The following is a 27,968-nucleotide window of genomic DNA, read 5'->3' as shown; positions in this document are numbered from 1 at the left end:
TCTGTGTCTCTCTCTGTCTCTTTGTCTCTGTCTCTGTCTCTCTCTGTGTCTCTGTGTCTCTGTTTCTCTGTCTCTCTCTCTGATTTTTTATGGAGAACAGAGGGGAATCAAATCTATAATTTCATTGGTGTCGAGAACTTTCTCTAACAACATAGATCAATTATTCTGCAATTTATAGTCTTAGAGAATTGCTTGAGGCTGTTCAGAGATTTGCCCTGGGTCACATTACATGTCAGAAGAGAGAGTTGAGCCCAAGTCTTCTTGACTTCAAAGCTAGCTCTCTATTGGCCACTTACCTATCTTGCTTGTGATTGCCAAATTGAAAGGTCCTTGGGGTCTACTTATCCGAGGTTGGTAGTCAAATGGAATGATGGGAAGCATTGTGGTATAGTGGTTTGAATATTGATGGAGAGTTCTCCAGAATTCCTAAAGACTTGGTTTCAAATACTTTCCTCTGATAGTCACTAGTTATGTGATCATGGACAAATCATTTAACATCTCTGAGACTTAGTTTCCCCAATTCTAAAATATCAATAATTCCAGTAGTACTTGCTGCAATCTTAAAGGGTTCAGCTTCCTTTGTTCTGAGGGAATCTCACAGAGGGAGGCTTAAGATTCAGGTTCATATCTAAGTGCTACCATTATCTAGTCATGGGTGATCTGAGGCAATTCACTTCAATTCTTTGGTTCTTGGTTTACTCATCTATAAAATGGAAGTTGGATCAGATAATTTCTAAGTCCCCTCTAGCTTGAAGCCCAGGAACCTATCATCTTGGTTCTTCAAATAACTAAGTTTATGACTCTGGGCAAATCCATGAACTTCTCCAAGATTCAATTTCCTCATGTATAAAATGAGAATAATAATTACCCTACCTAATTCTCAAGACTATTAGGAAAATGTGCTTTGTGAACTGTAAAACACTTAATAAAAGTAAGCTGACCTTTGGTCCTTACTGGTCAGATAATTAAGCAATCTTGTGATGAGCAGGAGTCTAGATGAGCTTTTTGGACTTTATTAGCACTGTAAGTTAAGTTTTTACCCCCCACCCCCACCCCCACCCCCGAGAGATGCAGGGAAAGTGGCATTGATTTTGGTCCCCCATTGGAATGTAAGCTTTTTGAGGGAAAGGACTATTTTTGTATTTTTTATCCCTATTTGTTAGCTTTGGACAAAGTAAGTGCTGAACAAATGCTTTCATTCACTCATTCATCCACCCTTGCTGTAGAAATAATGTCGTACCTACTCTGTAGTTACAATGCTGAAATTCCCTCCTAGATGACCTGGAAATGCCTCACAGTGTGAGCCTACTGGTTCACTGGTTTTGGACCCCCCACTCCCAATCTATTTTCCTTGTTTTCCTTAAATTGCCTCTTCTTAGTGAGGGAATAGGCAACTGGACTGTGAACTCAGTGTTCCTCTTATGTAAACCTGCTAATCTTTAATTGTGGGAAATTCTTGCCATTTTTTTCTGGTTTTGTAAGGTTTATATGACCTTCTTGATAGCTCATAGTGAGCATTTGCAGAAATATGGACCTTGATTGCTTCACCTGACCTTCTGTTCTTGTCCTAAATTCAAATATAATTTTGAGGATGAAGTGAGCATTATTCCTCAAGGCTCCCCAGAGCTTTTGTAAGGGTTTGGGGGAAGAAATCTTAAAATAAGTTTGGAACCCAGCTCAGAATCAAGAATGTAGCAGGAAGTATAAGGAATTTCCTAACCCTAGTCATATAGTTGCCTTGGACCATGGAACTTGAATCAACACCGGACAAGAGCAGTAAAAGAATAAATTTAATCTTATCCATAGAAGCATGTTGACTGTTTTTATTGATTGCCATATAGGAGGCCTCGATTATGCAATAAGAGATGGTAGTTTCCTTCATCAAGGAGAGACTTGTTAATTACTGCACCACAGTGGATGGGAGCAGAGTCCCTGAAGGAGTTAATAATACCCAGCCTATCATGCTAGATAGAAGGTCTATGTCTACAGAGATGCTCAGCACAGGCAAGACAACCCCCAATAGAGATAAAACTTGATGGCAAGCAGAGACAGCATGATGCTCAACTGAAATGACACAATGCCCAGAAGACTGCAAAGACAATGCCCTGCAGAGAGCAGCACAATGATGTCACCAGAGGATGTTGGCATCAATGCAGCATTGGAGATGTGAATTGGCCGGGCCACATGGGTTGTTCTGTGTTTATGCTCCATGGTTCCTGATGTGTGTACCTTCTTTGTGTGTGCTCTGGCTTTACTGGCTCCTGAGGCATTGCTATCAAAAAGAAAGGCTTTCATATTGCAGTAGGTGTGTGTGTGTGTGTGTGTGTGTGTGTGTGTGTGTGTGTGTGTATGACCAGTTTTGGAGAGAAATCTTTTCCATCACTGGGGGGCTCAAATGTCCTATATTAGAAGTGACTAATCAGTGACCAGACTGCTGTGGGTCTTGGAGCAGGACTGCCTGATCGAAGGTTATAGCGATGATCACAGGAGTGACATAACATTCTGGGTTCTGCTCTAGTACTCCTGGACTTTGGACAAGGCCCCAGCTGGATGACTTACGTGTACTCAAAGGTAAAACTAGAAGCAGGAGAAGTAGGAAGGAATGGGCATGAAGGGAGGACATCCATTCTGTTAGGGCTTGAAACTAAAGCCTCCCCCAAAGCCACATCCCTCCATACTCCTTGATTCAGGAGGCAATCCCAGTAGCTGTTGTGTGCTACCAACTGAGAATAAAGAGGTCTAGACAGAAACCACCAGGGCATCTTGTGGTCATTTAAGGTCAACTGGGATTGCATATTTATTTTTACTTTTGTTATCTTAGAGAGATAAGAAGTTTGGCAAAATGCTTGCCTTTTCTAAACGGTTACTATGAATATGGTTAGCATACACCAAGGTGGTCATTCATGGGGACTTCCTAGGATGTCTGAACAAGAAAAGCTGTTCCTAGGTAACTATAAAAAGCAATAAGTTTCTCTGATAAAGGTCTCATATCCAAGATATATGAGTAAATGATTTAAATTTATGACCAAGAACCATTCCTCAGTAGACAAATGGTCAAAGAATATGAATGGGCAGTTTTCAGAAGAAGAAATCCAACTTATCAACAACTATATGAAAAAATGCTCCAAATCACTAATAATTTAGAGAAATGAAAATTAAAGCAATTCCAAGGTTCTACCTCTCACCCATCAGATTGGTAAAGATGACAAAAAAGTAAGCGAGAAATGTTGGAGGGGCTATGGTGAATCACGCATACTGATACACTGTTCATGAGCTATGAATTAGTCTAGCCAATCCGGAAAGCAATTTGGAGCTGCACCCCACAAGGCACTAAGCCACTCCTACTCTTCTACCCAGCAATACCACTATTAGCCTTATACCCCTAAAGAGATTAAAAAAAAAAGAAAAGAACCCATATGTACAACAATATTTATAGCAACTTTTTTCATAGACAGTGGAAATTAAGGAGGTATCTACCTATTGGGAAATGGCTAAATGAACTAAGGTATATGAATATAATGGAATTATTGCACCACATGAAATAGTGAAATGGAAAGTTTCTGAAGAAACTAGGAAGACTCATGAACTGTTGCAGAGGAAAGTGAGCAGAACCAGGAGAATAATTTGCAAAATGACAACAGTGTTGTAAAGAAAAACAATGTGGACAAACTTTGAAACTCTGATCCTTACAAGGATAAACCATGATTGCTGAAAACTGAAGATGAAATATGCTATCCATTTCCTGCTCAACTTAAAATGCAGAATGAGACAAATATTTTTGGAAATATCCAATGTGGGAATTTGTTCTGCTGTTTATTTATATTTATATATTTATATTTATAATGAGAGTTTTATTAATGTTTTTTTTAATTGTTAAATGGGGGAGTGAGTTTGGAAGGAGACAGAATAAATGCTTGCAAAAATAATAATTTTTTTAATAACTAATTTTTTGAAAGGAACATTTCAACTGTTTATTTTTGTAAATTTAAGATTTAAAAAAATTAAGAAATCTATTTTCTCTCCCTCCCATCCCTCACCAAATAAGTGTCCAAATATAAGAAGCACATAGACCTTGCTGGGGGGCAGGAGGTGGGGTTGGGGGAGGAGAGAGGGCATGGCCAATAAGAAAGGACCCAGACACAAGCCAGAGCTGCCAATTGAGTGGAGAGGAAGCTGCATTAAAAGCTGCAGCAGCTGAGTGACCTACTCTAATTGAGCCTCAGTGAAGAAAAGAAAGAAGGGAAACAGCTTCAATTGAGAAAAAAAGTAAGTGAAGATGTAGCTTCAATAATAATAATTATACATATAATATATATATATTTAATAATCTAATATGCATTTAATAATACAGCAAGAATTTGGGCCAGAGGCTGGGGCAGCAGGGAGCTACATGCCAAAGAAAAGGTAGTACCCTCGCAGCTCAGAAGGTGCACTTGTGATCATGGAGAGAAAGTATGTCTGCTGAATGTTGGTGGTTTTGTCCTGGACTATTGATGCACTAGGGCACGAGCCCTTTCTGCATATTCTGCCCAGTTAAATCAAATCGGTTGCCCTCTTGGCCATCAGTCGGTGGCTTCTATGGACTTGTATTTCTCCTATTAGAACGTAAGCTTCTTGTGAAGGGAGAGATTCTAACTTTTGCTTTCTGTCCTCAGAACCTAACACAGTGCCTGGCACAGAATACTCATGATAGACCCTTTTCCTTTCATTCATGCATTCATGCGTTGCTTACCTGAGTGCTTGGTTGAAAGCCCTTTCCAGAGATTTTCAAAATAAGCATGATACTGAAATTCCCATTGTTTTCCTTGGTGGAGACATAAGCAGAGAGATTTTGTGAGAGATGCCTTCAAAACTGTGTCCAGATCTCTGGGCCAAGCTATCTGTCCTGCACCTCACCCCCTACCTTTGACCTGTCAATCTGGAAACCAATCAAATCAATACTAGAGCAGGTTAGTTGACTCCCTTCTTTCTCCATGAGTCATTCCTGTGACTCCTCAGATCCAAATTCCCCTCCCTGGCTACTACCTACTCCCCTACCTGAGTTAGTTTTCCCCATTAGAAAGTCAGCTCCTAGGGGCAGGGACTGTCTCACTTTTGATTTTGTATTCCCAGTGTTTAGCTTACTACTTAGCAGATAGTTGGCTCTTAAGAAAAGTTTTTCTTTCATTCCTGTCATCAGAAGGTAAGTGTGGGTGTCTTCTGGTTTATTAAAGGTCTAAAAGAAATAATTAGCTCTCAGAAGCATAGAGGGGAAAGGACTATTAGGGGCTACTCAGTCCAAAACAGATTTGAACAGGAATTCTCTCTACAACTTGCCCATTCAGTCTATGCTTGAAGACTTCTAGCGATGGGAAAGCCTGTTCCTTTTGCAATCCCCTCAGGGTGTGAGATTCTGTGGCTTTTGGTGAGGTCTCTCTCTAAGGATTCATCAGTGTCCAGTCCTAAAGAAGGCCTGAGTCTGCACTTGGATGCTGGCTGCTGTCAGTGCTATATCCAAAGGACCAGAGGCAGACCAGAGGATGCTCATTCAGTGATACCTCTGGGTCAGTCCAAGTCATAGCCAGAGGGCTGAGAATGCTTGGGGAGGGGGACCACAAAGAAAAACGGGGATCCAGAGGCTAAGGAGGTGAAGGTTGACTTCTGCCTCAAATCTAGGACCAGCTTGACTCTCCCAGAGGTGGGAAGAACAGATGCCTTTACCAGGATGGGCTGGGCAGAATGCCGCACTCATTATCTGAGCTCTGGGTAGGTGAGTGGGAGGGTTTGGGTGCTGGGGGAGTTTGTAGGGAAGGAGTGAAAAAGTGATGATTCTGCTGTCAATCAGACAGGTCCAGCAGGAGAAAGGACATTGAGCTTTTGGCATCCCATGTGGGTTTGGAAGCACTCAAGCAGACTCTTATAGGAGCAGCTTGAGGAAAAAGGGCACACATTGCAAAGGTACCAGCTACAAAGGACAGGAGTGTCTGGGATCTGGAAAACGAACAGGTGAGGAGACAAGAGAGGGCGCTTCCCTGGAAATTTTCCATCTGCCAGATGAGACCAAAGAGGCCTGGGCCTAGGAGAAGGCAGAATGGGGGCTGTTTCCCTCCCCTACCTGCCAATCCTCCCATTCAGGCAATGGCTTCTTTCCTTCAAGAAAATAAGGTGAATCCTGGGATGGCAGATGGTATGACTGAGCTGCATTGGGTAAGGATGGTGCCAATCTTCTGTCTTCTATAGGGTCTGTAGGAGAAGGAGACTGAAGAATCCATGGCTCCCTACCATATCCGCAAATATCAGGACCAAGACAGAGAAGCTGTGATGGACATGTTCATTCAGGGACTACTAGGTCACATTCCTTCTGGCTTCTTCCATCTACTGAAGAAGCCTAGAAGCTTCTTGCTCCTGCTAGGAGGCCCAGGGGCTCTGTATTTTGCCTCTGGCTCCCTCCTCCTATCTCTCCTGGCCTTCCCAGGCATCTTGGCCTTGCTGTGGCTAGCTGTTAGATATCCCTTCAACTGGTATGTGGACAATGCTTTACACACTGACATGCGAGACATCAGGAAATCCTATCTCAGTGACAGAGGATCTTGTTTCTGGGTGGCAGAGTCAGAGGGTAAGGTGGTGGGCACGGTGTGTGCCTGCCCAGTACAAGGGGTTTCAGAAGGACAGAAACGCCTGGAGCTGCTACATTTGAGAGTGAGACCGGAGCAGTGGGGCAAGGGCATCGCCAAATCACTGACCCAGACGGTGCTCCAGTTTGCACAGGACCAAGGGTATGATGTTGTGGGGGTGAATGTCCTTTGCTATAATTACCCAGCTCAAAGAGTATATGAGCAGATGGGCTTCTGGAAAACACATGTAGCCTTTGATTCTCTAAAATGGAGGGTGGTGGCTATTCCTTTTTTCTACTATGAATATTCAGTCCCTTCTTCACTCTGAAAGCTCCCCCGAGCCATCTTGGCCTTTAGCCCTTTATAGATTGGCCCACCTATCAGTGCTCACTAAAGGCTCTTAACTTAACCAGTATTATTGACTTTCTCCCCTTGTGACAAAAGGTCTTCTCCCAAACAGAGGGGCTTAAGATGGGTAAAATCACAGGATCTCAGTATTGGAAAGGACCTCACTGGCATCCAGCTAACCCACTGCTAACCAGAATCCCTACCACAATGTACCTGACAAATGGCCATCCATGCTCAGCTCAGACAACTTCAATGAGGGAAATGCTTAGAAAGCAGCCCATTCCACTTTGGATGACTCTAATTGTTAGGAAGATTTCATTTAATGCTGCCTAATCTCCTCTGTGGTCCTCCCCACCCCACCCCCCCTTACTTCTCATTCTTGCTGCTGGGACCAAGTGGATTTCTCTTCTACATAGCTTCCTTCATATCCTTGGTGATGACTATCCTGTCAACCTCTCTAGTCCAATCCAATTCAATAAACATTTATTAAGTGCCTAGTATAGAAGTGCTGGGGATAAATTAATAAAAAGAAAGCTAATCTCTGCCCTCAAGGAGCTTACAGTTTAAAAGGGGACTATTTCCAAAGATGATTAGGGGAAAAGGAAAAGAATGTGCATGTTCTAAAAATGTTTATAGCAGCTCTCTTTTTGGTGGCAAAGAACTGGAAACTGAGGGGATGCCCATCAATTGGGGAAGGGCTGAACAAATTGAGATATATGATTGTGATGGAATATTACTGTGCTAGAAGACACAATTAGCTCAATGATTTTAGAAAAAAAAAACCATGGAAAGACTTGCACGAAATAATGAAGAGCAAAATGAGCAGAACCAAGAGAACATTGTATACAGTAACAGCAATGATGTTGTAAGAATGACTTTGAGTGAGTAAGTTATTTTGTCTATTATAAATACCCAAATTAACTATAAAGGACATATGAGGAAAGATATTATCTTCATCCAGAGAAAGAACTGATTAATAGAAGTATGTATAGAATAATTTTACATACATACATATATATATATATATATATATCCCCCTATTCACATAGAGGTACATATACATTTAGTTATATGTACTTATATACATATAGGTATAGATATATTTACATATATATGCCTATTGTTGTCTAATGGTTGCCATTTATGGGGTGGAGGGAGGGACTGGAAAAAAAGAAATTTACATGATAATTTTGTTGTATATTTGAAAGGAATAGCAAGTTGTGCATAGTAGATTTGCAGTTTCATGTACAAGCATCTTTTTTTACTGTACTATGTTATAGAAATGCTTGTTTTATTCCATAAACTAAAAACAAAATAAAATAAAGCAATTTAAAAGAGGATACAACACACAAAAGGAGGCAGGAAGGGGTGGGGGGATGGGACCCCAGGGGTACCAAGGTGGGAGGGAATCTTGTTCCATGGAGTTGAAAGCAGGCAGGGCAGCAGATGCAAGATGGAGCACCTTTCAGATACACATTCCTAGTTCCTTCTACCAACATCCATATGATATAATCTCAGGGCTCTTCACCATCCTGGTGAGACATTTCCTAAAATATGGTGCCTCAAACTGAACAAAATATTTCAGATGTGCTCTGACTAGGTTAGAGTAAATACAGTGTGATCATCACTTCCCCAGTGCTGGAAATATGTGCAGTCTGAAACCCAATTAGCCTTTTTGGCTGACATATCACTCTACTGATCCACAATGAGCTTTCATTCCACCCTCCCTCCTCTGACCTTTTTCAGATGGACTGTTCTTTTCCCATCTCATACGTGTGAAGTTTTTTTTTTTTTTAAGTCAAAATTTAAACGCTTTCTTGTACACCCACTAAATTGGATCTTATTAGAGTCAGCCTAGACTTCTAGGCTTTGTGATCTTAACTCCTCCATTACTTGAGTCAGCTGATCCAGTGGATAGAGTGCTAAATTTGGGAATCAAGAAGATCTGAGTTTAAATCCAGTCTCAGACACTAGCTATGGAACCCAGGGAAAGTCGCTTAACAGCAGTCTGACTCAGTTTCCTCAACTCTAAAGTGGCCATAATAATAGTGTCCACCTCCTAAAGTAGTTGTGAGGGTAGATTGAGATATTTGTAAACATTAAAGTGCTATACAAATGCTAACTATTTTTTCCAGTATCAGAAACCAATATAAGGATTGACAAACCAAGACATATTGGTAGCAGTCAGTAAAACAAGTATTTGTTAAATACTTAGTATGTGTTTGGCACTGTGCCAAATGTTGGGGATACAAAGAAGACAAAAAACATGGCCTCTGCTCTCAAGGAGTTCATATTCTAATGGGGGAAACAGCATGCAGGTAGTTGGGTCCATAAGAGATAAATAGGTGTTACATAAAAGATATATAAACAATATACGGAAGGCAACCTCAGAAGAGAAGGCATTAGCTCAGCAGCTGGATGGGTCAGGGAAGGGCTCCTGCAGAAGGGATAATGTGAGTAGTGAAGGAAGTCAGGGAAGCTAGAAATTGTAGGTGAGGAGGGAGAGGTTCCAGGCATGGGAGACAGCCAGTTCAAAGATAAGCATAATCCCTACAGTCTCTCAACTAGAAAGGGGCTATAGGAGAGTGAGTGAGATGGCAAAGGGAGGGAAGGAAAGGGAAAACTAAGGAGGAAATGAATTCCAGGCGTCATGGGCAGTCAGTGAAAAAGCATAATGATAGGAGATGGAGCTCCATGAGTGAAAAACAGAAGGAAGGCCAATATGGACAGATAACAGATTGCCAGAGGGGGAGTAATAGCCAATGAGTCTAGAAAGACAGGTTGGGACCAGAGGGCACAGGGCTTTAAAAGCTAAAACTGGCTTCCTTGCAATGCCTCAGGCTTGGTATTCCATCCCCTTCCTGTAAGTGTTAACACAAACTGTCTTGTACTCTCAAGCCTGGAATGCATTCTCACCTCTTTTTTGCCTGTTAAAATTTCTAACTTTATTTATTTTTTAAACTGAATACAGCATTTTATTCTTGGCATAGAATTTTTAAAAGCAATAAATAATACATCATAAAACACTAACCAATTAGTTTCACGTCTATAGTCTCTCCTACACCCAATCAGTTTTTAGGCAGTACATAAGCAACTTCAAACCCAAGAGTTCTAGGAAACTTGTGATCCTGTAGTCTTAGTACACACTCCTCCTGTGAACAGGCAAAGAAGTGTAGGCAATACAACCTAGTTCACTTCTGACATTCAATTCACCCATCTAGAAGTTTTTAGATGAAGATTCGAGAACTTGGGGATTTTGTGGGGGTTTTTTAATTAATTTGTTTTAAAGTTAAATACTAAAACTTACATACACAATAAAAATGAAAAAGAAATAAATTATAAACTTAAATACCAAAATTTACACATAAAAGAAAAATGGAAAAAAAGCATTGCTATGTGTACAGCAGAACGTAAGACAGGATTCAAAATAGATAGCAATAAATTTCCATTTCAAGAAAGCCTATATAATAAATGCTACACATTGTATTCAGAGCCGTCCAGCTTTGCTTTACTTCTTTGTAAGTTTTCTTTTGTTCTCTGTGGTGCACATTTTGCTTGCTACAATAAAGGGCAGATACACACTCATATGTATGCACAAACATATATAGATACCTACATATACTTACATACACATACACATACTTAGATATTTAACCTACCCCTCCTCCAAAGATACCTCCCTTATCCTCTCCCCCCTTTCCCCTTACCCTCTTGTTTCTATCTGAATATAAAAGACCTTTATAGCCTTCCAAATATATGTTATTCCCTCTTTATCCCATTCTGCTTAGTCTAGACACCCTTCTATACCTCCCCCCTTATCCTATTCCCTCACCCTCTTATTTCTTTATAAATTTAGAATACTTTTATTCCCTTCTAAATGTATAATTGTTCTCTCTTTAACCAGATCTGATGTAAGTAGGATTCCCTCTAAAAATCCCTTCCTTATCCTCTCCCCCCTTCCTATCCCCTTTGCCTTTTATTTCTTTCTGAATTTAGAAGACTGTTATGCATACATACATACATACACACACAGACACACACATATATGAGTATATCTATATACATACATACACACATATATAGTTCCATCTTTAACCCATTCCCAATGAGAGTAGGGTTCCTGAACTACCAGCCCTCCTCCCCCATCTAATTCCTCTGTCAGTTGTTCCTCTCACACCTCATTTGTACAGATAATTACTCTTTTTGCCTTTTCCTAAATGGTTTTACTTTTTAGAATCACATCATACTCAGGTCTACCCCAATCTTTCTTTTGTCCTACCCAATTGCTATTAACATCCTTAGACATACGTTTTATATTTCCTCATATAAAAGTGAACAGTCTGTCCTATTGAGTCCTGTGTAATTAGTCTTTCATGTATACCTTATATTTCTCTTGGATCTTGTATGTCAAACTTTCTAAGTTCAGGTTTTTTGTTTTTTGTTTTTTTTTCACAACAAAATCCTGAAAGTCTGGCAATGACTATCCTTTTTTTTTTTTTTTCCATTCAGGATGATACTTAACTTTGCTGGATATGATATTTTCAGCCACAACCCCCATTCTTTTTCTCTTCAATATACAGTGTTCTAAGACCTGTGGTCTTTTAGTCTCTCTGCTACTAGGTCTTGTGTGATTCTAATTGTGGCTCCACCATATTTGATTTTTTCTCTTGTTGACTGTAATATTTTTATCCTCCAGCTGGGGGCTTCAGAATTTGACTATGATATTCCTATAGTTTTTCCTCTTAGGATCTCTTTCAGGTGGTGATTGGTGGATTTTTTTTTCCTGTTTCTACTTTCCACTCTTGCTCTAATGCTTCTGGACAATTTTCTTTATTTCTTGTATTATTTTATCAAGATTCTTTTTTTTAATATAGCTTTCAGGTAGTCTGATTATTCTTATATTTTCTCTTCTTGATCTGTTCTCCAGATCAGTTGTTTTTCTTATGAGATATTTCACATTCTCTTCTATTTTTTGTTTTATTATTTCTTGATCTCTTATAACTTTGCTGACTTCCCCTTGCCTGGTTCTAATTTTTAAGGAGTCATTTTCTTCCTTAAGATTCTGGATTTCTTTTCCAGTTGGTTGACTTTCTTTTCATAATCTTCTTGTTTTTCTTGGCTTGTTCTTCTTCTTCTTCTTTTTTTTTTAATTCCTCAATCTTTCTGATTTGATTTTTAAAATATTTTTTCAATGGAGTTAAATGACTTGCCTAGGGTCACACAGCAAGTAAGTGTCAAGTGTCTGAGACCGGATTTAAACTCAGGTCCTCCTGACTCTAGGGCCAGTGTTCTATCCACTGCACCATCTAGCTGCCCCAGATTTTTAAAGTCTTTTTAAAATTCTTCTATGAATTCTTTGGGGCTGGTGACCATTTGGTGTTACTCTTTGGCATAGGAGAGGCTTTTTTTGCTTCAGTATCTTTCTCTGGAGATGAAGCCCAGTCTTCTCTATTCCCATAGTAACTTTCTATGGTTGGGTTCTTTCTCCTTTGCCTGCTCTTTTTTTATTTAATTTTATAGCAGCTTATTATTGTAATCACCTCTAGTCCTGGGGCATGGGTGATGGAGCCTCTGGTCTCAGATCCTCCTTCAGTTCTCCCCTCTGTCCTGGAACTGAAACCAAGAACTCTGCCCACCTCTAAGTGACCACAGCCAATGATGTGCCCCACTCTTCTGCACTCATCAGGCATGTGCTGGTTCCTTCTCACCCAGGGCCTCATCTTGGCAGCACAGCTGGGTCTGGTATCCCTTATCAGCAGAGGTTCCCTCAATCTTCCCCTACTTAGAGGCCTAACTCCCCACACTGTCCAGGAGGTGAAAACACACTTCACAGGAACCAAACTTTGGTCCTGGGCTTTTTATTTAGATCTTCTGACTGTCCCAGGAGGACCATTGTTCTGCCCCAACTCTTGTTTATTTTTGTTACTCTACATTAACCCTGAGGCACTATGTTGTCTTAATTATGGGGGAAATCTGGATAGTTTGAAATTTTCTGACTTACTCTACCATTTTCCCAGAATGCTATGTCTCCTAACTTTATTTCAAGCCCAGCTCATGTGTTACTTCCTACAGGAAGCCTTTCCTGATACCCACGGGTGTTTATGCTTTCTCCTTTCTTGATTATCTGTTTGCACGGTGTATTCCAGCAAGAGGTAAGGACAAGGATGATTTTTTTTTTGGTCCTGCTATCTCCAGAGCAAGCACATTTCTTTTTTCAGATTACATTTGATTGAAAGAGTGCATGAACAATGAATGGCTACAGACGAATAAGGCTGGCAAGATATTATAATAGTTGAGAACACTCGACCATGACTGTAAAAGGGATTCTTCTGAAGATTACACCCAAAGAATCAGCATGAGCAAAGGATAATTTGCAGGTTGGCCTAATCACAGGAAAGGCAGCACTGAAGGGATCCTGCTTCTGGCTACAAAACTGTACCCCATTCCCAAGGAGGCCCCACAGGAAAGAAGGCAAAAGATTAACACTACAGTAGGCAAGATGATTTTCTGTACATTCCCAAAGGATGGAGAGAATCAACTTTGGATGACTCCATGAGTTTTAAGTGGGTAGCCACTCACAGGCAGAATTATTTTGCATAATCTCTGAGCTGTTTCTGCGGTCAGTCATAGAAAGTGACTGTGAGGCTTAAGAGTTAAATATGCCAGATATGATCCCCAATTCATAATTTTTTTTGTACATTTGGGCATAGCATAGCAGTGTTGGCCTAGAGACCAAATGGAATAAATGGCCTATTCTGGCATACTCAATATGCCTTTTAAATGAGAGCTGTGTAATTCACTATGGTGGCTATAGGGGTTCTTAGTGACAATTTCAATTGTCCCTAGCTCTCCCCCTTGGCTTTCTGTTATTTGGAGACAGAGGGCTGTCAATCACTTTACCTTCTGAGAGTGTGTAGTGTATTGTTCAGCCACCAGATGGTGCTAGACCTACCTATGAGCCACCTGCTCACCTAGATCTCATAACTCCATCCTTACTGGATGGCCAAAAATTGATCAATGAATTTTTTTAAAGTTGCGGTCTGGGATAGACTCAAAAACTACCTGAAGTACAAAATCTCTTTCTCTCTCACCAATTAGCATGAGTTCCCATTTCCCATGAGTAAGATTTACTCTCTTAATCACAATTCCCCACACATATTATTTGACAGTTTTACCTGTTAAAGGCCATATGATTTATTAACAAAAAAAATACTTCAAATAATAGTTTTAATAGCATGGAAGCATGGATTTTTTTTGTTATTTTCTCCATGACCCTTCTTCCAGTGGGTCTGAGGGAAAACAGAAAGAAAAAAGAATAGGCAGAATTAGAATAAAAATAGTAATAGCTAGCATTGACATAGCTTGAAAGGTTTGCAAAGCACTTTCCATATATGGTTATAATCTATTTCATGGGATTGAATATCCAAATTTTGAATTCATTCATGATATTGTCAGGGATATTGATAGAACTAGCTTGCAAGAGCTGGTTGTTAAATTAGTGTGAGCTAAAACCTAAAACAAACAGTTTCATGTGCAATAATCTTTTTATTATACTATGTTATGGAAATGCTTGTCTTATTCTATAAATTAAAAATTAAAAAAATAAAATAAAACAAATACTGTGGGTGTTTTATTCAGTTGAAATGTGAATAAGATGACTATGAACTGGAAACCAAAGACCAGCAAAGAAATCACTGGGGAATATCCCACAAGAAATTTTTTATCACAAGATTTTTCCAAGATTTGGAGAGAATTTTCTCTAGTTAAATTATTTTTACACACTGGGTAGAGGGAATAATTATAGTGCTAGTTGTTAAAGTCATCGGAACCATCAGACTTTAGTGAGCACAAGCGTCATCCATTTCCCATCGTCCATCAGTCCTCAACCTTCCTGAGAATGGCCAGTTAGGGTGCATAGTCTTTGTAATTTGCCCTGTACTTTGAGCTCAGCATCTTTCCTGCTGATTAAGTACCAATTAATGTTTCACCAAGTTAACGAGGACTCTTATAAGTTTTCACTGGATACAAATAGATGGATCTCTAAGATAAACCTTTCTATTCAGCTGATTGAGAGTCATATAGATGGATAAAATTTGAATGTTTACTGTGATTTCTTTAGTACAGAGACAGAACTGAATCATGGACCAGTTCCTTTCAAATAACATTGATGTCTTGGCCAAATGCCAAAATAAAGTACAGTATGTGTCTCCAAGATAAAGTTTACATTACAATATTCTTGGTCATCATAGTAATAGAGTAATAATGGATATTAAAACAAAAAACTTTAAATACAAGCATTTACACCTTGGAAATAGGCAAATGCTACAAATCAGAGCCCAATTTATTGTTTTGCTGATTACCTAGACTAAAGAAATTGATGGAGAAAGTGTTAACAAAGCAGGTAAAATTTAAATGTGTTTTTTTTTTGGAGAGCCACTTGTTAAACATTTACCATCACACTCCTGCATATCAATCTATAATTCTCCTTCTGAGCATTATTTGTCCCTAGTTTAGCTATTATTACTACATTTGTCTAATAAAAGGAATCTGGTAGGGTGTTTTCTTTCTCAATTTTGACAATAATTTGTGTTGTATTTACACTAATTGTTCTTTAAAAGTTTGATAGAATTCTCCTTTGAATCTCTCAGGACTGGGTGTTTTATTTTGTTTTCCTCTGGTAGTTTCTTTATTACTAGTTCAATTTCCTTTTCTGAGATTGAGCAAATTAAGATCTGGTAGTATTTTATTGTATATTTTTGAAGTTATTCTTCTATTTCTTTTGTATTTGCAGTTTGTTAACATATACCTGTGAATAGCAGGTTCTGATGACTCTTTTCTTATTTCTTCTGGTTTTGTTGTGATTTCACCTTACACATTTTCTATTTTGTTGATTTGATTTTCTGTCCTCTTTTTTAAAAAATCAGCTTGGTTAAGTTTTTATAAAACGTGTTATTCTTTTTTTTAAAGAACCAGGTTTTTGTTTTATTTGTTATCTTTCTAATTTTGTGGTTTTCAGTTCATCTATTTCTCTTCTAACTTTTAATATGTGGTGGGTGAAAGATGAAATAACTCAGGAAACAAAGGTTCTATCTTCCAACCATATCAATTTATTAATCAATGTATATCAATTGCCCAACAAACCAGAACCAGATCTCTTCAGCTTAGGTCTGGATCCCGAATACAGGGAGAGACAGGCTTTTGTATATTAAAAACAATCAATCAAATAAGATTAATCAGTTAAAAGGAATCAGTACAACTTTAGGTAATCTTATTTCTAATTGGATGAAAGGTTCAGGACTTTAAAAGTTGGGAGGGGGAGAGTGTACAGGTGCAGTTTCCTGAAATCAGAAAAGGAGGTGTCCCATTCCCCAAAATGTCTGTAAACAATCAAAGAAAGATGGAAACAACAACTGATTGATCAGTATGGGGCCAGTTTTAGATTGTTTGAGATGTACAATTGTGAGGAAACTCCTTGTATCAATCTTTGAATCTGACTGGGTTTCTGATCAATATGACCTAGCTCCTTGGTCTCTAAACTAGTGTGTTTTTTTATTTTGTTAATGTATATTTTAGTAGTATAAACCCCTCCACCACCCTGAAAATTGCTTTGTCTGCATCTGAGAAATTTTGGAAAGTTGTTTCATCGTTATGAATTTCTTTTAAGTAACTATTAGTTTTTTCAATGATTTGTTGTTTGGCTCACTCTTTATTTAGGATTTGTTTAAACTCCATGTCAGACTCCGTCTTTTGCTTGTTCTCACCAAAATGATCTCTATTTTTGTTAAGTCATGGTCTAAAAATAATATTTTTTTAACATTTTTGTCTTTTTACATTTATTTGCCATCTCTTTGTTCCTTAATACATGGTCTATTATTGTAAAAGTTCATGTGGTTCTTATATATACATATGTATGTATGCATTCTTTAGTAGTCTCACTTAGAAGATACCATTAAAGTCTTTTAGCTCTAATTTCCCCAGCAATTTGTTCAATTTCACATTTTCTCATTTGTTTTTCTTTCTATTGGATTTGTCTAAAACTGAGAGAGGGACATTAAAGTCTCTTGCTACTATCTGTCCTTTTTCATTTTATTAGATTGTTTAATCCATTACCATTTAAAGTTACGAGAGTTAGATTTATATTTTCCTCCATTAGTCTTTAATAATGCTTTTTTTCTGAAATAAGGTTTTTTGTTTGTTTGTTTCCCTTCCTCTGTGAAGATGATTCTTTCTTCCCTCACCCCTGAGGCCTCCTCTTCCTATTGGTAAGTTTCTTCCAGAAACTCCTGACTCTCTGGACCATGCTCCTATAAAGATATCTTCTCTACCACTTCTTGCTTTTCACCTAATTTGTATGTCTTATCCTTCCCCATTAGAATATAAGCTTCTTGAGTGAAGGGACTATTTTTTTTTTAACTTTTTATCTTAAAGTTAAATGCAAAATAAGAAAAAAGAAACAAATTTAAATCATAAAACTTAAGTACAAAATAAGATAAGAAAAAAATTGCCAAGTGCACAGCAGAATACAAGATTCAAAATATACAGCAATACATTTCCATTTCAAGAAAGCCTATATAATAGATACTACACATTGTGTTCAAAGCTGTCCATCTTTTCTTTGCTTCCTTGTAGGTTTTATTTTAATGTCTGTTGTGCACTTTTTATTTTGTTCTTTTTTCCCCCTTCCTCCTCCTCTCCCCCAAGAAGGCTACAGTTAAGCATAGACACACACATACACACACATACACACATATATACATACATATATGTATGTATTTATACACACATTCATATATACACATATACACACAAGCATAAATATAAACATACATATACACATATATACACCCACATACATATATATAGATATCTATATTCATACACATATATACACATATACATTCATACACATCTATGTAAGACTATAGTATACTTGTTTGTCCTCTGTTTCTCTGAAGGTGTATAACATCTTCCTTCCTAAGTTCAATTCTTTCCATGTTTTTCTAAATCCGTCAACTCATCATTTCCTGTACCACAGCAATATTCCAAGCTTATACTATCTAGTTATTTTAAATATTCTAAAACAATATTGATAAATATGACTAACATATATTGTAGTTTCCCTATTTTTCTCCTTTGATTAAATCTATTTTAGCTTTAAGCTTGTCTGAGATCATGATCACTACCCTCGATTTTTTTTCCTAATAAATTCTACTCCTGATCTTTATTTTATGCTTGTGTGTCTCTTATTTACTATCCCTCCAGATTCCTCTGCTTTACTTCTACCCATTACTTTGTCCTATTACTTAACCTATCCCCTCCTCCTGCCATCCCAAGGATCCCTCCCTTATCCTCTCCCTCTCACCCTTTCCCCTTGTCCTCTTGTTTCTATCTGAATTTAGAAGCCTTTTATAGCCATCCAAATATATATGTTGCTCCCTCTTTATCTTCTAGACACCCTTGTATACCCTGCCGCTCATTTTGTCCCCTCACCATCTTCTCCCCACTCCCTATTCCCTTAAACTTTGATTTCTTTCTGAATTTAGAAAATGTTTATACATATATGTATACATGTGTATATGTATAACTTCCCTCTTGAACCCATTCCCAGTGAGAGTAGGGTTCCAGAGCTACCAGCCCCCCTCCCCCATCTAATTGCTTTGTGTCAGTTCTTCCTCTGGCACCTCATTTGTACAGATAATTACTCTTTTTACCTTTTCCTAGAAGGTATTACTTTTAAGACTCACATCATGCTCAACTCTACCCCAATCTTTCTTTTGAACAACCCAATTAGTAATTACAATCTTAAAAATAGGGTTTACATTTCCTCATATAAAAAGTGAACAGTCTGCCCTTATTGAGTCCCTTGTAATTAGTCATTGATGTTTACCTTACATTTCTTTTGGATCTTGTATGTTAATTTTTTTTTATTAAGTTCAGGATTTTTGGCAATAAAATATTTTGTTTTATTATTTCTTGATCTCTTATGTCCTCACTGACTTCACCTTGCCTAATTCTAATTTTTAAGGAGTCATTTTCTTCCTTGAGATTCTGGGTTTTGGGGGGCTGAGCCAAGATGGCAGAGTAAAAGCGGTGACTTGCTTGAGCTCTCCCCCAAACCCCTCCAAATACCTGTAAAAAATGGCTCAAAACAAATTCTAGAGTGAATCAAATTTCCAGGGGAAGACAACCTGGATGGTTGATTAGAAAAGTCTATTGTGCCGGGCTGGGAGAGAAACACAGTTCAGTGGGGGATGGTGCCTCTGGCCTCAGGTCCTCCTTCAGTTCTTCCCTCTGGCTTGGAACCAGACCCAAGAACTCTGCCCCCCTGTTAGTGTCCACAGCCAATAGCATCCCCACTCCACTGCTTCTGTACTCATTGGGCTTATGCTGGTTCCTTCTCACCCAGGGCTATGTTTCTGCAGCACAGCTGGGCCTGGTGTCCCTTACCAGCAGACACTGCCAGACTCCCTATACTGTCCAGGAGGTAAGAATTCCTGTGGCTGGGCGAGGCTACCTCTTTTGCCATTTGGGTTAGGCTATTTTTTAAGGTGTTATTTTCTTCAGTATTTTTTTGGGTCTCTTTTAGCAAGCTGTTGATTTGTTTTTCATGATTTTCTTGCATCACTCTCATTTCTCTTCCCAGTTTTTCCTCTACCTCTCTTACTTACTTCTAATCCCTTTTGAGCTCTTCCAAGGCCTGGGATTGATTCATATTTTTCTTGGACACTTTGGATGTAGGAGCTTTGACTTTGTTGTCTTCTGGTTGTATATTTTGATCTTCTTTGTCAACAAAGTAAGATAATATAGTCTGACTCTTTTTGCGCTGCTTACTCATGATCCTGGCCAATTACTTGAGTTTTAAACTCTTTGTTAAGGTAAGAGTCTGCTTCCAATGTGGAGAATGTATTGTCCTAAGCTTTGGGGGTTTGTACAGCTGTTTTCAGAGATACTTCTAAGGACCTGTAAATTTTCAGTTCTTCCAAGGTGATATAATAAGGGGTGGGGTGTTTCCTCTCTACTGCCACAACAAGCTCCATCATGCCAGCACTCCTCCTTACCCCAGGACCGCCCCTCAGAACTGTGACCCAGATCCAAGCACAGGCAAAGCAAGAGATTCCTGCCTCAGCACTGGCAAAGAGATCCCTGCAATCCACCTCTGATCAGCCACTTGATTCCCCCTCAGTCTGTGGGCTGGAAGCTCAGGAGGCAGCCACTGCCCCGCACTCGGGACTTGTGGCTGAGACCTAGCTCCTCTCTCTCACCGCAGTCACAGACTTTTCACACTGACCTTCTAAGTTGTCTTTGGCATTTCTAGGTTATGAAGTCTGAAAACTGCCCCAGTTGCCTGCAATTCAGTCCTCTGAGGTCTGCTCCAGGGTGGCTTTGGCCTGTGCGCCCATGCCAAACTGTGCTTCTCTCTCTGCCTGGCGAGATATACCTTTGTGATCAACCATCCAGGTTGTTTTCAGCTGGAAATTTATTTCACTCTGTCTTTTTGTGAGTTCTGCTGCTTTAGAATTTGTTTAGAGCCATTTTTTATAGGTATTTGGAGGGGTTTGGGGGAGAGCTCAAGCAAGTCACTGCTTTCACTCCACCATCTGGGTTCCACCCCTCAAGCTTCGAATTTTCTGAACCTACTCTGTCACCTTCCTAGAATCCTCTCTCGGACTATCTTTCTTTTTGCCTGCATTTGTACTTCTAGTTTTAGCACAATGTCTGGCACATAGTAAGTACCTAATGAGTCCTTGTGGACTTATTCACTTGACTCCTCAACACAATACTTTCAGTGTCTCTTTATTGCCCACTCAATAAAAGTCAAACTCCTTTTCCTGGCATCGGAAGCCCTTCACATTCTGGCCCCTTTCTGTCTTTATAACCTTATTTCCCTTTACTCTCCTTTTTTCTGCTACTTAATGGGACAACATTCAATATCCCCAGTGTGCTCAGCATTTTCCCACCTCCACACCTTTGCCCAAACTGTTCCTCTTTCTTCCCCTTCCTCTTTGCCTTTCAAATTTTTATCCATCCTTCAAAGTCCAGCTTAACCACTACTTCCTACTAATAACCTGACCTGATAACCCCTCTTGGTAATAACCTTTCCCCTCAAATTCTACATAGTACATTGTTTTGCATATATCAAGTGCTTTGCCTGGGGAAAATAAACCTAGAAGAATAACCGAGAAATAATTGTGTGTGTGTGTGTGTGTGTCTGTGTGTGTGTGTGTGTGTACTGTGTGTGTATGTGTGCCTGGGGGGAGGGAGAGGACATGGGGTTCTCACAAATCATTCCCCTTATCTCGTCATTCTTTTTTCCCCAGGAACTTCCACGTTTTTCTCAAGTCTAGGTTTCTGTAGAAAAGGTAAAATAAAATAAAATAAAAAGTGCCTTAGCTTCAGGGGTATGCTGAAACCAGCTCCTATGACTCCTGCCAGCTGATTGTTAAATTTTCAATGTGAGTATTCACACCTCAGAAATCAGCAAACACTACAAATCAGGATGTGATTTATTGGTTTTTTTTTTTTTTTGGTTGTCTAGATGTAAGAAAGTGATGGAGAAAATTTTAATGATGCAGATTAAACTAAAAAGGTACCCCTTATCCCAGAAAGCCAGTTGTTAAACATTTACCAACACACCACTGTTAGCTTCTGTGTGAATATTTATGCTAACAATATACCAAATATAAAACAGCCTCTTATTTGTCCCAGTGAGAAAATACCAAACAGAAAGGGCTCACACCTGAACCCAAGAACACATAAAACTTCTCTCCTCTCTCCAATGAATCTTTGCTTTTACCAGGGACCTAGGCAGCATTCCAAATTTATAATATCGTGCTAAAATTGAGAAGGTAATAGAACTAGGCACTGTTAGATAAGCCACTCACCACCAGTGCTGTACAACAGAAACCTATACAGTCCTGAAGATTTAGAGGACTCCACTCCAGGGTCAATGTTCCCTTTGGTAGAGGAAAATGCAAAGAGATGTACCTTCTTGCCTAAAGACTCTGACTCCCCCAGGGACCTAGCAGTCCTCCTAACTTATATGATGCCCTATGGTTGACACCTTAGAAGGGAAAGAAAACATTCACAGACACTAGAGAGTTAACTCCATTCCTCCAGACTGGCACATTCTACACAACTCATAGTATTATCGAAAGTCAAGATGTGCGTTTATTCCTCCCCATTATCGCTATGTCTGTTAAAACAACAGCTCTCTGTTAATTAGCCATTATGCTTCTCTCCCCGTGTAATATTGTGCACCACACTGAGGAAACTGTGCATCAAGATGGGAGTGCCATGTGAGTAGGGAGGATATCTGACCCAAGCAGTACCTTCTCTCTCTCCTAGATGATGCTCTGCTCCCAGTAGGTACTTAATAGATGGATGCTCGTCCCACTTCTCATGGTGGCAGCAGCCAAGTGTTCACAACAAAGCTTTTGTGGGAAACCTCTGTTGGAAATAGTGGGAAAAGGCCCTGGGCCAGCTCCTTGACTCCAAACACAGAACTCTACACACTAGCTCATGCTGCCAGTAAGAATAAAAGAAAAACAAAGACTTATAATCATTTATTTGTCCAGTCATTTTCAGGCAGTTCAACTCTTTGTGACCCCATTTGGGGATTTCTTGGCAAAGATACTGGAGTGGTTTGCCATTCCCTTCTCCAGCTCATTTTACAAATGAGAAAACTGAGGTAAACAGCGTTAAGTGAGTTGGCCAGGGTCACACAGCTGGTAAGTGTCTAAGGCCAGATTTGAACTAAGTCTTCCTGACTCCCGGACTGTACCACCTAGCTGCCCTATGATCATTTATAATATTAATTAAAATTTTTTTAAACAATTTATAAACGAAATAATAGATATCCTTGGTTGCTATTTTGTAAAGTGTAGATATGAACATATATTTAAGTATCTCACCATAGTTTGTTTTTTCTTTTTTGGAAATGATAAACTATAAAGAAAGACTCCTAAAGACTTCAATGGGAGAAAGTAGGGCAGAAACCCCAGGGAGGGAGTGAGAAGTTGAGGACCCTGCTGCCATCAGAGGTTCCCTGCAGAAGGAAAACCATTGTCCTCTGTCAGACTTCTTGGGGAGTTCCCATGGAGACCTTGGGGAGTGGCCAGAGAGGAGGATGGGTTAGAGTTTGTTGCAGACTGGAGCAAACAGGCAGCTCCTTTGAGCAACAGCTGAACAGTCTGGTGGGCAGGTAAGGAGAGAGGGAAAGGGCATCTTCTTTGGGGAAATCCGCTGCCTTGGAGCCTAGGGACTGGGCAGGCATGCATTTCACTCCCATTGGAAGATTTGGTCCCTGATGGGTCTGAGAGCACCGTATTATTTCTTTCTCCCTATCTCCAGCTGTGTCTGCCCCCTTAAACATCCTTAGGTGTCATATCTCTGGAGGGCATGAGGAACCTCTGGAGCAGGCAGAGTGATGAATTGGAGCTCCTTTGCCCTCCCATCAGGCAGTGTCCTCTCTGGGGTTCAGCGGCAGGAGGTAGGCTTTGGGAGGGAAGATGGAGTGATGAAGGCAGGCAGGAGGGAGCTGGAGGAATAAGAAAGGCAGAGGCTGACTTGGATTTCATCCACAGGGTTCCTAGGACATAGAAGAAGCAGCTTCCATGGCCCCCTGCCAAATCCGGAGATACCAGGATCAAGACTGGCATATGGTGAGGGCCATATTCGCAGATGGAATGATGCAGCAAGTTGTTGACAATTTCTGGTATCAGCTGAAACAGCCCATAAGCTTCCTGCTCCTGCTGGGGGGCCCCGGGGCCCTGTTCCTTGGCTCTGGCTCCTTCCTCCTGTCTCTCCTGGCCCTCCTGGGACTCTTGGTTATCCTGTGGCTGGTTGCTAGGTATCCCTTCTCCTATTATGTAGACCACGCTCTGCACACTGACATGTGGGACATCAGGGCATCCTACCTCAATGACAAAGGATCCTGTTTCTGGGTGGCAGAGTCAGGGGGTCAGGTGGTGGGCTTGGTGTGTGCCTGCCCAGCACAAGAGGTTTCAGGAAGACAGAAAAATCTGGAGCTGCTACACTTATCTGTGAGACAGGACCATCGGGGCCAGGGCATCGCCAAGACCTTGATTCAGACTGTGCTCCATTTTGCTCAGGACAAGGGGCACAACGGTGTTGTCCTGACCACTGCCAGCTTGAATTACCCAGCAAGAAGACTGTATGAGAGTCTTGGCTTCTGGAAATCCCATGAAACACTGATGGCATTGAAATGGTCCATCACAGCCATTTCTTTAGCTCATTACAAATACACCTTATCCCTCTGTTCCTGAAAGGCCCTTGGCCCACATGAGCTTTTTGGCTATCAGCAGGTGGTTTCTGTAGTCACTGATTAGTAACGGTTGTTGACTGACCTGGAAACATTGATGGCCTCTTCTTATTTGCAAAATGTCCTCTGAAAATGTGCTTCTAGGCTGAGGGACAACCTTAGAGAAGAAGTGATTTACATCAAAATGCAAATGTGTGGGAGGGTCTGAATTACTGTATTTTAAGTGTTTTAAGGGGAGAGATGGTCTTGCTAATGGGTAGGGTCCTATACTGATGTTCCAGAAGAGTTGGGCTCACATCCTGCTTCCTGTACCTGGGAAAATCACCTAGCCTCCGTGAACTCAAATGTGGGTGACAATAACACGTGTTGTATGTATGTCTCAAGGCTGAAGTGAAGCTCATGTGGGAGCTCTGTAGACTTGAGGGACCACACCAGGGGATGATTCTGTCCCCAGATAACTGTTCCCCGTGAATCCTTAGGCAGGGGACTGTCAAGCGTGGTCAAGTGGGGCAATGATAAGGTTGAGTTGGATTCAGTGAGCATTGATCAGAACGCCCCCTCTGTGACAAGCCCAGAGCTAGGTACTAAGGGGAGAAATGAGAAAAGGATGGAAGGTGCTTTGTGAACCTTCAAGTCAGGGGAGTCCTAGAGCAGCTGTCATGGCTGGGAGCCGACATTTTCAATGAGGATTAACACGTTGGAAACCAGTAAACATTACGAATCATTTGCTGTGTTGTTCACTGTGTAGATTTCAGAAGGGAGTGGAGAAAATGTTAATACTATTGACTAAACTGAAAAGTGTGCTCCAAAGTACTTTTTTATTTTTCATTTTGGGAGAGCTAGGTGTTAAGCATTTCCCAGAACATTACCGCTTAAAGCCTGATCTCAGTGGCAGCTTATTACAAAGACAAAAAAAAGGCAGGCCTCTGCAACTCTTACGTGGTGTCCCTTCACCCCCATTACTTTGAATTTCCTTGCTTTTTAAAGTTTTTGAACTGTTATATTTACTTTTACAATAACTTTGATCCCCACCCCCAATCTTTCCCTTGTCCCTGAGAATTATGCCTCATAACAATGAATTTAAAAAAATTAGCCAAATGTATCCCCTCCCCCATCAAATGACATTATATGCAATGTTCTACACCCATGGATTCTCACCACTGCAAAAGTAGGGGAAGGTGACTTCTCTTCGTGTTTCCTTGGGGATTAACTTCTTTACCATTTCACAGCATTTAGGGTGGTTGTTTTTTGTTTTTTCCATTTATTTCGATGTAGTCACTGTGAGGGTCTACATTCCATCCGGCTCTATCATGCAGCCCTTGTGGGATCCTCGGCAGTAACACTCAGTGCTTTATAATGTCCAAAGCTCTTCATAGACTTTATGTCATTTGAGTGTCCTAAGTCAAGGAGGCACCTTTTGTGATATTCCCCTTTTACAGATGAGGAAACATGATTTAAAAAAAAAAATTATTAATTAATTAATTTTTTTAAGTTTTAATTTTAAGTTCCAAACTGTCTCCTTCCCTCGCTCCCTACTCAGCTCTAGAGGAGGTCACCGTTTGAAAGACATGTATGTGTGTGCATGTGTATACACATATATATACACATATATGCATGTGTGTATATATATGTACATGTATATACACACATATGTAAAATCATACTATGCATACTTCTATTTATCAGTTCTTTCTCTGGAGGTGGAAAGCATCTTTCTTCATGGGTCCTTTCTAGTTGATTCCAGTACTCATAATACTCAGAATAACTCAGTCATTCACAGTCCTTTGAGCAATATTGCTGTTACTGTATACAACATTCTCGTGGTTCTGCTCATTTCACCCCGCATTATTCCATGCAAGTCTTTCCAGGTTTTCCTAAAATCAACCTGCTCATCATTTCATAGCACAGCGGAAACATAATTTGAAAGGTTAATGACTTGCCTCTGGTCACCATGGTGGTGAATGTCAGAGGTGGGATTTGAATCCAAGTCTCTATGGAACCACCATATTCATCATTCTGTTTATTATGTTATGCATTACTTAATTGCTCTGGGCCTCAGTTTCCTCATCTGTAAAACAAGCAGATTCAATTGTATGACATTTTAGGATGGTGCTGGTCTATGTTCCTGGGATCTGGGATGGGCATTAGAGAAGGCACAGAGCAGCTCCTTGGGGTGACTGGAATGATAGCAGTGAAGTGAAAAGCAGGTCTACTAAACACTTCTTTTACTTTTCTTTTTCCATCTCAGGAGAATGATCTTTAGGTTGGGAAGGTCAGAAGCCATTTTGTTACTAGAGATCAGGGGAAACTGCAGAGAGGAAGGAGAGGTTGGGACAGCATCTAGCCGCCCTCAGGGGCTTCAATGCCCACACTAACAGACCCCTTCCAAAGCCCCTCTGAACCTAAACTAGATGGCCCCCTCCGCCAGTTTGGTTCAGATGGAGGGAGAGAGGGGAGGAAAAGGGAAAGAGGCTTTCCCTGGGTTTTCTCCATCTCTACACTTCTTCCAGTCGCTTCCCAAGGAGCAGGTCTGCTCTCTCCTTTGGACCATTTCCCAGGTCAGAGGCTCTGCCTTCAGGGCCCAGACCAAAGTTATGGGCCAAAGGGAGTTAAGGAAATACAGCTGGGGTTCTTAAAGGGGCAGGCAGGTCCTCCCAGAGACAAGGGCTGGAACTAGGGAAACCTGGATTCCTGTCCAGGAGGAAGGTGAAAATTCTTTGTCTGAGGTCATGCCATCAGGGTGATGAGGTGAGAAGCATTTATTAAGCACCAACAATTTGCCAGGCCAGGGCAAAAATGAACCAGTCCCTGATCTCAAGGAATTTACCCACCATCTGGGGAGACAATGTGTGCACATTATAAGTAAATGAAAAATAATCACCAGTTAATTGGGGGTTAGACAGGGCAGCAGCCTTTAGAGTGGTTTAAGAAAAGGGGAGGGGAATAAATAAGCCTTTATTCTGTGTCAGGCCCTGGGAAGTAGATGCCCTTATTATTGCCATTTTACAGTTAAGGAAACTGAGGCAGACAAAGTTAAGTGATCTGCCCAGGGTTACACCTGAGGAAGAACTCGGGTCTTCCTCACTCCAGGCCCACTGCTCTAACTACTTGGCCATCAGGTGCCTCAGTGAAAGAAGGGCACTTGGGCTGAGCTTTGCAGAAAGTCACAGATTCTAAGAGGAGAGATGGGGTGGGGGTGCATTCTGTGCAAAGGCAGGAGATGGGAGACGGGATCTTGTGCGTGAGGAGCAGCAAGGAAGGCAGTCTGGCTCGCTGGAGAAGGGCATGCTGGGAAATGCAGGGCTTGGAAGGCCAATCCGAGGTCCTAGGGAGCCACCGGAGGGCTTTAGGAAGACCCCACTGATAGCTGAATGAAGCTGGATTCCAGAGAGTGACGAGGCAGCGACGAGGCCTTGTGCTAGTCCAGGAGTGAACATGGGCTCAGATCCCAGCTTTGACACTTACAGGTCACTCCCTGGGCCTCAGTCTCTTTACCTGTAAAATGGGGGTGGGGTGGATGTGTAAAGAGAAGAGGCAGGATGGGAGCAGGGTGAGTGCACACAGGACCTGCTGACCGGCCATGCTGAGTAGGACCTCCAACCAGAGCCATGCCGGGCAAGGGCAGACAGGGTGTCCAATTAGCAGAGCCTTCACTCCTCAATGAGATGGACAGGACAGGATTGGAAGACTACAAAAAGTTATCATTAAAATCATGCCAAAAACATTTGCTGATTCTTTTTTTTATT

General features: G+C 40.6%; 2 protein-coding genes across 2 annotated transcripts; both read left to right on the top strand.

Annotated features, from left to right (window-relative positions):
- Positions 1-6,249: 6,249 nt before the first annotated feature.
- LOC114041223 (putative N-acetyltransferase 8B) lies at positions 6,250-6,921 on the top strand. The gene has a single exon (XM_027859576.1). It carries the CDS (start codon positions 6,250-6,252, stop codon positions 6,919-6,921), a length of 672 nt encoding a protein of 223 aa, XP_027715377.1.
- A 16,633-nt stretch (positions 6,922-23,554) lies between these two features.
- Positions 23,555-24,226, top strand: LOC114041224 (N-acetyltransferase 8-like). The gene has a single exon (XM_027859578.1). It carries the CDS (start codon positions 23,555-23,557, stop codon positions 24,224-24,226), a length of 672 nt encoding a protein of 223 aa, XP_027715379.1.
- Positions 24,227-27,968: the final 3,742 nt, after the last annotated feature.

The sequence above is a fragment of the Vombatus ursinus genome, unplaced genomic scaffold (assembly GCF_900497805.2).
Source record: "Vombatus ursinus unplaced genomic scaffold, bare-nosed wombat genome assembly UNPS02014170.1, whole genome shotgun sequence".
NCBI classification, from domain to species: Eukaryota; Metazoa; Chordata; class Mammalia; order Diprotodontia; family Vombatidae; genus Vombatus; species Vombatus ursinus.
This window is presented reverse-complemented; position numbering and strand designations above follow the sequence as displayed.

Bases quoted from the DNA above. Each gene is read 5' to 3' on its own strand.
- LOC114041223 (XM_027859576.1), top strand. From the start codon at position 6,250: ATGGCTCCCTACCATATCCGCAAATATCAGGACCAAGACAGAGAAGCT.
- LOC114041224 (XM_027859578.1), top strand. From the start codon at position 23,555: ATGGCCCCCTGCCAAATCCGGAGATACCAGGATCAAGACTGGCATATG.